The 10486-nt window shown below is 46.9% G+C and overlaps 1 protein-coding gene across 2 annotated transcripts in view; it reads right to left on the bottom strand.

Annotated features, from left to right (window-relative positions):
* Positions 1 to 3281: 3281 nt before the first annotated feature.
* LOC144502701 (ADP-ribose pyrophosphatase, mitochondrial-like) overlaps positions 3282 to 10486 on the bottom strand; it is a 36278-nt gene continuing 29073 nt past the window's right edge. The window contains exons 7-8 of one of the 2 annotated variants that reach the window (XM_078226917.1): positions 8306 to 8390; positions 3282 to 6418 (exon numbers count right to left, since the gene is read on the bottom strand). In XM_078226917.1, coding sequence (XP_078083043.1) covers positions 6273 to 6418; positions 8306 to 8390 — 231 coding nt within the window. In that variant the 3' untranslated portion in view covers positions 3282 to 6272. The remainder of the gene's footprint in view (positions 6419 to 8305; positions 8391 to 10486) is intronic. The other variant, XM_078226918.1, reaches the window with a different exon arrangement.

The following is a 10486-nucleotide window of genomic DNA, read 5'->3' as shown; positions in this document are numbered from 1 at the left end:
TTTATTACTCTGATGATAATCAGTCTGAGGGTTTATTAGTGATAATAATCAGTCTGAGGGTTCATTACTCTGATAATCAGTCTGTTTATTACTCTGATGATAATCAGTCTGAGGGTTTATTACACTGATAATAATCAGTCTGAGGGTTTATTACTCTGATAATAATCAGTCTGAGGGTTTATTACTCTGATAATAATCAGCCTGAGGGTTTATTACTCTGATGATAATCAGTCTAAGGGTTTATTACTCTGATAATCAGTCTGAAGGTTTATTACTCTGATGCCAATCAGTCTGAGGGTTTATTACCCTGGTAATAATCAGTCTGAGGGTTTATTACTCTGATAATAATCAGCCTGAGGGTTTATTACTCTGATATTAATCAGTCTGAGGGTTTATTACTCTGATGATAATCAACCTGTGGATTTATTACTCTGATGATAATCGGTTTGTGGGTTTATTATCCTGATGACGATCAGTTAAAGTTTATCACACGAATGGTAATCAATCTGTGGGTTTATTGTTCCAATGATATCAGATTAAAGGTTTTTTACTCTAATAATAATCAGGAAAGCCCCGCCCACCACCACCACCCTCTTCTGGGTGACTGAATGTTCTTTTATTGAACAATTTCTCCTTGAATTTGATTCCCCCGACTTTACTTCCCCACACCATGCTTTCTGTAATTATTCCATTCCAATCTCCCGGTTTCTCCATTGTATCTGTCCTGATGTTGCCGCCTGGCACTTCCACAATGTCCTCCTTTTTCTGAATGTGGATTTCCCCCCCAACATGTGATTGACAGGGTCCTCAACCATATCCCCCCATTTCCCGCACTGCTTTCCTCAGCCCTCCCTTCCTTCCCAGAACTACAATAGAGTTTCCCTTGTCCTCACTTTCCACCCCACCAGCCTCAATATTTAAAGGATCATCCACCTTTACCACCTCCATCATAATTCCAGCAGCAAACACATCTTCCCTCCCCTCCTGTCGGCATTCCAAAGGTGTAGTTCCCTCTGTGCAGTTAGGAAGGGTGTTCTGGGATTTTGAATGAACGACAGTGGAGGAAAGGCGATTAATATGGGGTGGCACAGTGGTTAGCACTGCTGCCTCACAGCTCCAGGGACCCGGGTTCAATTCCAACCTTGGGTGACTGTGGTGTGTGGAGTTTGCGCATTCTCCCCGTGTCTGCGTGGGTTTCCTCTGGTTTCCATCCAAAGATGTGCGGGTTAGGTAGATTGGCTGTGCCAAATTCTCCCTTAGGTTAGATAGATTAGCCATGGGAAAGGTGTGATGGGGCATGGGTAAGATGCTCTGTCAGAGAGTCGGTGCAGATTTGATGGGCTGAATGGCCTCTTCTGCACTTTAGGAATTCTATAATTCCCAAGTCAGGGTGGTGGGTGCCATGGAGACGATCTTGCTGTTGGTGGCATTCTTATGCATCTGCCGCCCTTGTCCTTCGAGATGGTAGAGATGGCAAGTTTGGAAGGTGCTGTCGAAGGAACCTTGGTGAGCAGCTGCAGTGCCTCTTATAGCCTATTGTGCTGCCACTGTGCCATATGCATGAGCTTGAAGTGAACACAGTAGATTGTACATGGAAAATACAAGTAAATCGCTGCTTCACCTGGGGCTTTGGATGGTGGAATGGAGGAACCAGGGTTTGAATCCCACCACGGGATTCGGTGATGACATTGAAACCATTGTCAATTGTCATCATCCATCTGTAATGCCCTGTACAGAAGGAAATCTTCCATCCTTACCCGGTCTTGCCTACATGTGAATCCAGACCCACAGCAGTGTGGTTGATTGTGTCTGTGTGGAGTTTGCACGTTCTCCCTGTGTCTGCGTGGGTTTCCTCCCAGTGTCCAAAGATGTGCGGGTTAGGTTGATTAGCCACACTAAATTTTCCCTTAGGAGGCACGGTAGCACAGTGGTTAGCACTGCTGCTTCACAGCTCCAGGGACCTGGGTTCGATTCCCGGCTTGGGTCACTGTCTGTGTGGAGTTTGCACATTCTCCTCGTGTCTGCGTGGGTTTCCTCCGGGTGCTCCGGTTTCCTCCCACAGTCCAAAAATGTGCGGGTTAGGTTGATAGGCCATGCTAAAAATTGCCCTTAGTGTCCTGGGATGCGTAGGTTAGAGGATTAGTGGGTAGGATATGGGGGTAGGGCCTGGGCGGGATTGTGGTTGGTGCAGACTCGATGGGCCGAATGGCCTCTTTCTGTGCTGTGGGGTTTCTAAGATTTTCAAATTGCCCCTTAGTGTCCCAGGATGTGTAGGTCAGAGGGATTAGCGGAATAAATGTTTGGCATTGTGGGGAAAGGATCGGGGGTAGGATTGTAGTCAGTCAGACTTGATGGGCTGAATAGCCTCCTTCTGCACTGTAGGATTTTATGATCTATGACTCTCTTAACTGCTGTCTGTAATGGACTAGGAAACCCTTTGGTTCAAGGGCAATTGGAGATGGGCAATAAATGTTGGCCCAGCCAACGATGTCCATCCACATCCCATAAATGAATAAAAAAATAACAGGTGTTTCCAGAGGAGCTCGCCCATAACGCCCCAACCCCAAAACATCCATTTCTGTTTATTCAATAGCTGAATGCTGCCTCCTGACAGTCACTTATTTATATTCACATTCCCAGATCTATTTCTCTTTACTCTCAAACCAAGGCTTAGCTGTCCTTTAATCTGCCCGCATTGCACAGTATATGTTAATACACATCATTGAGTTTCCTTGGCTGATATATCTCCGGCTGGGCTATTGTACTGTGGAATCTTTGCAGCTTTAGTGCGATCTTCCTGAGAGTTAACTGTGCGAAAGGGGCAAACGAAAACCATGCAAACCGCTTCTAAATCTCGCAACACCTTTGCTTTGCTGTGTAATATTTTTATCTGTTTCTGTTGGCTCAATTACTTATCAATAAATCTGCTGATAGCTTTGTTTCTGCAAAGTGGTCTTGGTGTCAATTTCCTCGGCATCCTTTGCACCAACAACAAGGAACAGATGAAGGCAGGTTGCATTTTGCATCTTGCTGATAGAAATTGTATTCATGGCATTTGCTTTTTGAGTGATTCTATTCCATCCTCCCCCCAGTGGTTTTCTCCCCCTCTCCCACTGTATCCAGCAGGGGGGGTCAATGGATAACAAACCCAGAACAGGAACTCCAAATTACTTCCCCCTCTTGGTTCCAAGAATTACTGGTCCAATTTCTTTCAACCAAGCAGTCATCTGTAAGCCCTATCCCAGACTGAAACAGAGTAATCAGGGTCAGGAATGAGGAGGAATGTTTAACTATCGTTTTAATTCATAACCTGGTTACAGTACGGCAATGTGGCCAATTCCCAAGTACAGGTGTGAATATATACTGCCCAGATGTGCAGGACACAGCCAAGATTTCAGCATGTGACCTCATCTACAAGGCACTCGGTTTACAGATGGATTCAAGTTTATTTCTTAGTAACACAAGTAGACTTGTACTAACACTGCAATGAAGTTACTGTGAAAATCCCCAAGTCGCCACACTCCGACGTCTGTTCAGGTACATTGAGGGAGAATTTAGCATGGCCAATGCACCTAACCAGCACGTCTTTCAGACTGTGGGAGGAAACCAGAGCAAACCCACGCAGACACGGGAGAACGTGCAGACTCCGCACAGACAGTGACCCAAGCCAGGAATCAAACCCAAGTCCCTGGCAACAGTGCTAACCACTGTGCCACCCGGGATTGATGATAAAACCAGGCCCAGATCCTCAAAGTGACAATCTCATGGATATCCACATATCCCCAAGTTTCCGCCTCATGCAATGGTTACAGTACTCTGGGAGACACTAAACCCAGGCTGCCAACTCTCCAGGGGAAATCCTGGAGTCACCAGGAATTAAAGATTAATCTCCAGGACGCTGCTGTGAATAACTCCGGGCGGGAGATTCCATAGAGACATTTAAAACATTTCCCACAACACTTTTATTTATTAATGAAACAATCAGAGACGGGACAAGGCTATTCAACTGGGTGGGGAGATCGGAGGCTGGAGTCATGCAATGAATCCTTCAGGAACATAACCAAGCAGAGTTGACAACCTAACGCTGAGTGGAATCCAAGCGCTTTTACATTTCAGCCAGTACAACACACGGGAGACCAGAGTTACTGTAGGTGACAAATTAGTGTTTAAAATCTCATATTGTGTTTCATGGACTGTAGTACCAACATGATCTGAGAGATCTCCCCTTCATCCTGTTTAATGCAGAGACATCCACACATTATCAATTTGAAATGTCTAAGACCTTTAATTGTGGGACACAAGCACAGTTGCCTTTCCTTTATTCGCTGCTTATATTGTCCACAGAGTAACACTGCCACCTGCTGACAGATAAATGCAAAGTGCATGTGCCTGAAAATACCCTCATACAGCAGAGAGGGGCACACAGGTACATCACGATTGGTAGATGAAAAAAAGGCCAAGGTCTAACTAGTTCGCCGTCTCCCATCCCGGTACTCTGCACGTCCTCCCCGTGTCTGCGTGGGTTTCCACCAGGTGCTCCGGTTTCCCTCCACAGTCCGAAAGACGTGCTGGTTAGGTGCATTGGCCGTGCTAAATTCTCCCTCAGTGTACTCATTAGTTGTTGACTAATCGTAGTGCGCAATCACACAACACTGTGGCTATACCCACACCAACTGAACGACAACCGTTCAAGAAGGCAGCTCGCCACCATCTCAAGAGCAATTAGGGACAGACAATAAATGATGGCCTAGCCAGCGACACCCACACCCTGTGAAAAATTACATTAAAAACTTCTATGACAAGAATAATAATTGGAGATCAGATGCATTTTGAATCGTGAGGGGTTTGGACTGGGTAGGCAGCGAGAAACTGTTCCCAACGGTGGGAGGGTCTAAAACAAGAGAACACAGACTTAGGGTAATCGGCAAAAGGAGCAACAGAGACATGAGAAGGAAATATTTCACGTGTGATTGGCTAAGATCTGGAAGCGCTGCCTGAGTGTGTGGTGGAGGCACATTTAATTGAGGCATTGAAGAGGGAATTGGAATATCTGAAAAGGAAGAATGTGCAGGCTTACAGGGAAAGGGCACTTGGTGAATTGTTCAAGTGGAGAGCTGGTGCATGCATGATGGGCTGAACGGCCACCTCCTGTGGTGCAACAATTCTGAGATTCGGAGAGAGTTTAGGACAGAAACAGGCATGAGCCCCCCAGTGGTGGACAGCTTTCAGAACCATAGCTCCCAAATCACCTGATCCTCCTAAACGTTACTCCACTCACCACGGCCTGGTCCTTGTATGATGTCCTGATCGACAGAAGCAGACGCCAAGTGTTGCTGCTTAAGCTCAAAGCTCCAGTGTAATCCATTGTGAAGGGCTCCTACCCACTTTCAAACTGATCTCCCAATTGCAACCATGATGTCCCTGGGAGGCTTTGAATAGAGGGTAGAACAGCTCTCGACAGAACAGGCAACAACGTACGGGGAAAATGACACTGGGCCAGTTATAAATACTTCGTCATGCCCAAGCAAGGCTGTGCACAGGCTGTGGCTGGGATTCAGCCATCTGTTTGATCCTGTTGAGGATTGGGGAATGGTCGTGGGGCAAACAACAAACTTCAAAAGATTGTGAACGAAGCCCAGTCCATCACTCAAACCAGCCTCCCATCCATTGACTCTGTCTACACTTCCTGCTGCCTCGGAAAAGCAGCCGGCATAATCAAGGACCCCACGCACCCCAGACATTCTCTATTCCACCTTCTTCCAATCGGGAAAAAGATACAAAAGTCTGAGGTCACGTACCAACCGACTCAAGAACAGTTTCTTCCCTGCTGCTGTCAGACATTTGAATGGACCTACCTTGCATTAAGTTGATCTTTCTCTACACCCTAGCTATGACTGTAACACTACATTCTGCACTCTCCTTTCCTTCTCTATGAACGGAATGCTTTGTACAGCGCGCAAGAAACAATATTTTTCACTGTATGTTAATACATGTGACAATAATAAATCAAATCAAAACAAGGGGAAGAAGGACTACAAGCCATCATCTTCCAAATGCAAAGCCAGCCCAATGCCATTCCAAAGTGCAGCTTGAGCAGCATCGTTAAAGCTGCTCTCCCAATGCCTCCTGAAAGGGGGTTTTCTCCAGGTTCTGTAGTGATCATCTGACGGAGTCGCTGTTTCAAAAGGGATAGTCAAAACACAACTTCATGAATGGTGTTAGCACGCCCTGCTGTCACTGCCTCTCATGGTGTGGGAAATGTTCAGCGAGCGTTACCAGTGAGAGTTCCTCATCTGTGCTACCTGGTGAAGCAGCGCCGTGTGGCTGGCATACAGCTTCTGCTGCTGGTCGATGTCCATCCATTTCACTGCACCCGCATCGTCCCCTGCTTGAAGATTCAGCTTTCCCACACTGTCGCCTGCGGCGAGAGAGAGGCAGAAGAAGTTTTTTAAAAAGTTTATTTTAGTGTCACAAGTAGGCTTACAGTAACACTGCAATGAAGTTATTGTGAAAATCTCCCAGTCGCCACACTCCGGTGCCTGTTCGGGTACACTGAGGGAGAATTTAGCATGGCCAATGTACCTAACCAGCACGTCTTTCGGACTGTGGGGGGAAACCGGAGCACCCGGAGGAAACCTACGCAGACACGGGGAGGACGTGCAGACTCCACACAGACAGTGACCCAAAGCTGGGAAATCGAACCCGGGTCCCTAGCGTCATGAGGTAGTGCTAACCACCGTGCTGCCCCTCAACTCAGCAAAGGCGATGGAGAGTTATACCGTTTGAGGTAGGGAGATTGTGGTGTTTGGGGAGGGTATAGCACACAGGACAGGCACAGAGAAAGGGGCAGATGCCATACTGATTGACCCCATCACAATTTACTGCTGAAGATTGGCCTGTGTGACAAGAGGCTGAGGAGAGAGCGAGTGAACCATCACCAGAGGAAATATTCCCCAGCGAGAGTCATCACCACCCGGACAGATAAGACAGAAAACTGACAAAGGCTAAATACATAATACATCCAACAATACCCAGGCCAAGGTAACCAACCATCCTGGATTTTCCAGGACTGTCCCAGGATTCAGCTTTCTGTCCCGTGTCCGAGCTTCCAGGGATGCCATGTGTCCCGGGATAGCTCTTGTGTCTGTATGTTTTGTGTCCTGTCCTGCTCCACCTGCAAAGATCTGAGTCCACACCACCCCGCGGGAGCACAGGGAGTCAGCGTTAATCCACTGAATATCTTTTTGGCACTGCAGGAAGCTGGAGTCAATCTGTCCTCATTAGGGTCACAAAACCCTAAGTGCAGACTACTTTGCCCTTCCACACAGTCTTCCCTTCCACAGGCAGAAACTGGTTCTTATTTAAGTGCCCAAACCTTTCCCCACTTTGGACCAGCTGCTCTGAATGACGAGTGCAGCATACACTCAGTTATCACGGTATTTGCAGCCAGTACTCTTCGGAGAGGTGCTCAGCTTTGATGGCTGGTTGGGTTTGAAGAAGGGGTTCACAGAGTTGTCCAAATCTCACCACCACCCCACTCCCTGGCCAACTCCTACGGGTCACATGTCAGCATCTCCTCTACCCCACTCTACCTCTTGGCCAAGTGCCCCAATATTTGTTTTAACCCCAGAGTCGGTCACCCTGACCCAGGCTGCTATGAAATTTTCCCAGGATTGGGCACCTCCTGAATTGTCTACCTGCCCCAACCCTGGGCCCAGCCAGTCACTGAAATGGAGATGGGAGAGTCTCATTGTTCCTTCCACCAGGAGGGGAGCTCTGGGGAGGGGCAGGGGGGGGGGGGGGGGGGGGGGGAGGGGACACCGGGCACCCGGTTTCTGTTGAGCTGCAGGTTCAAGGAAACGTTAGGTGTCAGCCGTGTCTCAGTAGCAGAATGCTCACCCAAGACCGGGAGTTCAAGTCTCACATCCGAGACTTGGGAACACATTCCAGGCTAACACTCCAGTGCAGTACTGAGGGAGTGCTACATCGCTGTTTGTGGGATCTTGCTATGGATAAACAGCTGCTACGTTTTGTACATAAGTGAGAGCCCTTCAAAAGGTGGCTAAAGCACTTTGCGACATTCTGATGTTGTGAAAGGTGCTGTAAGTCTAGATCTTAAAAGCAATAATATTTATAATGTAAGAGGGCCAACAAGGGAGAATGGGGAGTGAAACTCTCTGCACAAAGGCCTGAGGTTGGAAGATTAGGATCAGTACAAGCGAACCTGAGCGCACACAGAAGTTACAATGGAGCCTTCACCTCCCAGGATAACATCCACTAACACAGCCAAGGCAAAAATCATTACCCTTCTCATCGTGGAAATTCATAGCCACCGTCTCAATCCAAGCATTATCAGTGTTCCGGGGATCATCAACATATCCTTTGTAGACCTGAGGGTGCAGAACTCAGTTAATATTCAAGCAGATGTGTAGTTTGAATTCTGGTATCAATAGCTGCATTCCCCTCCCACCCCCACCTCGAGAATTAACCAGATGATGCACGGTACGGTGAGTACTCAAAAGCTACGCCATTATTTCTTGTGCACAAGGAGAACAAATAGTGGGTCTCACTATGATGTAAAACAGTTTCAATTACAGCATTTTGCAGCCAATACGTGCCAGTTAAAACACCAAGAGCATTACAGTTTGGTGTGCACTTTCAACCAATACAATTCAGCATCTTTTCAATCCTTGGTTTGCATATTTATTGCGATACACGCAGACGTACTGAGTCCTTGACATTTTAGCACACAACGTTCAGTAAACATCCTTATCCTCCCTAACCACAAACCCCACCCAGAAGTGGGTCTCAAAACTTACTTATACTGATCAAGCAGACCTACATCTTTCACCTGCCGACGGCTGCCTCCAACTCCTCCCCCCCCCCACACCCACACACTGTACTGAGCCAAATTGGCTTGTAGTTTGACCGAGAAATTCTCCACCTACAGAAGATACTGAAAAAGTGTGATCGAGAGGGAGGAGTGAGAGGCAGATAAGAACAGATCCGAGATGCCAGACTGATGGAGGAATAGGGCAGTGTGAAGGTAGGGAGGCAGAATGACATTGTGAGGAGACTAAAAGCTCACGCTGTATATTTTTATCAAATATATATAAGTATGCTCATCACTATTTCGAAAATTGTTTATAACTGACCTGTAAAATGGCCAAAACTGTATCGATCTAAGACTCCTGAACAAAAGAAGCCACCTTGCAGTTTCAGGGACACTCACACCTTGTTATCACTGAAGAGCTACCTGTGGACTGCACAGCCCAATTACAAAGGGAGCTACATGAAGGCCATTTGTATTTGATAAGCCAGGTTGGCCACTGAAGACTGAGGCAATGGCCAATCAACGTTCACTTTAGCCCATAATGGCTGAGAGGTTATCAGCCTGGAACACAAAGCCAATTCCCAGAAACTGGGCAAACATCCTTTGTTGAAAACATTGTGGCAAGGTAAAGTCATGTCACATGTGCCTCTGACTTGTGGGATGAGTAATATGGCCTTGCTGAACTGCATAGTTCACTCTGCTGTTTAACATCTGACTAGCAGGCCACACTGAAAGAGCTCTGGCCCAGTGTGGACACCTGGCCCCAGCGACCCTGTTTCTGCTGAAAGTCTGTACCATCACTTGCAAACTGATTAATCTCTGCATGTCTATCTCATCGTATGAAGTCAACACCACTGGAAAAGTGAATTTACTTGTGTTGTTTTTTAGCCTACCGACCTCCGTGAAGAAATACCTCACTGGACTTTGATTCTGGACTCTGGAACCCACGGGAAACAATATTTTGTTTCCCTGTGGTCTCTGCACTGTAAATCTCCCTTTTCTCCATCTCCGTCTTTCATATCTGAATGTGAGGGGGATGTTGCTGATCCTCTTTCACAATGAGCATGTGTACAAATAAACTAACCCTTCGAGTTCATCCTTTCACGAGTTTGATGTGGGTTATCAATAGAAAATTGGGTCACACCAAAACAGAGGGATTGGGAAATATGCCATTATTTAAAAAGAGGGAAACAAATCAAGACATCTTTCTATTTCTGGTTGGGTGGTGAGCGGAGAAATTAATGTTGTTTAAATTAACCTTCCTCCTGTCTGTCATAACATGCTGCCTAGAATAAAGTTAGAGGACATGGCAATGGGGCGGGGCGGGGGGGGGGGGGGGGGGGGGGTGGAGGTGACATGGATGGGATGGAGAGTGGCTGTGGGTTTAGCAGGGGTCCCAGAGGGAGAGAACGACAGATGGCGACAGTGTCTTGGTTTGTGGGCAGCAATTGAAGGGACAGAGTGGCATGGAGAGCAGAGCTGTGTGTGTTGCAGAGTAGCCAACAGATCTTGTAACTGAAGCACATTACAAATAATCCATTCCTATTGATGTAAAGTCACTAAATTCAAATTACTGGATTATAAAGAAATCAGGATTTAAGTCTACTGGTGACCATGAAACCATTATCAATTGTTACAAAAACCCAGCTGGTT

The sequence above is a fragment of the Mustelus asterias genome, chromosome 13 (assembly GCF_964213995.1).
Source record: "Mustelus asterias chromosome 13, sMusAst1.hap1.1, whole genome shotgun sequence".
Lineage (NCBI taxonomy): Eukaryota > Metazoa > Chordata > Chondrichthyes > Carcharhiniformes > Triakidae > Mustelus > Mustelus asterias.
Note: the sequence above shows the minus strand (reverse complement) of the source record. Positions and strands in the feature narration are given on the sequence as shown.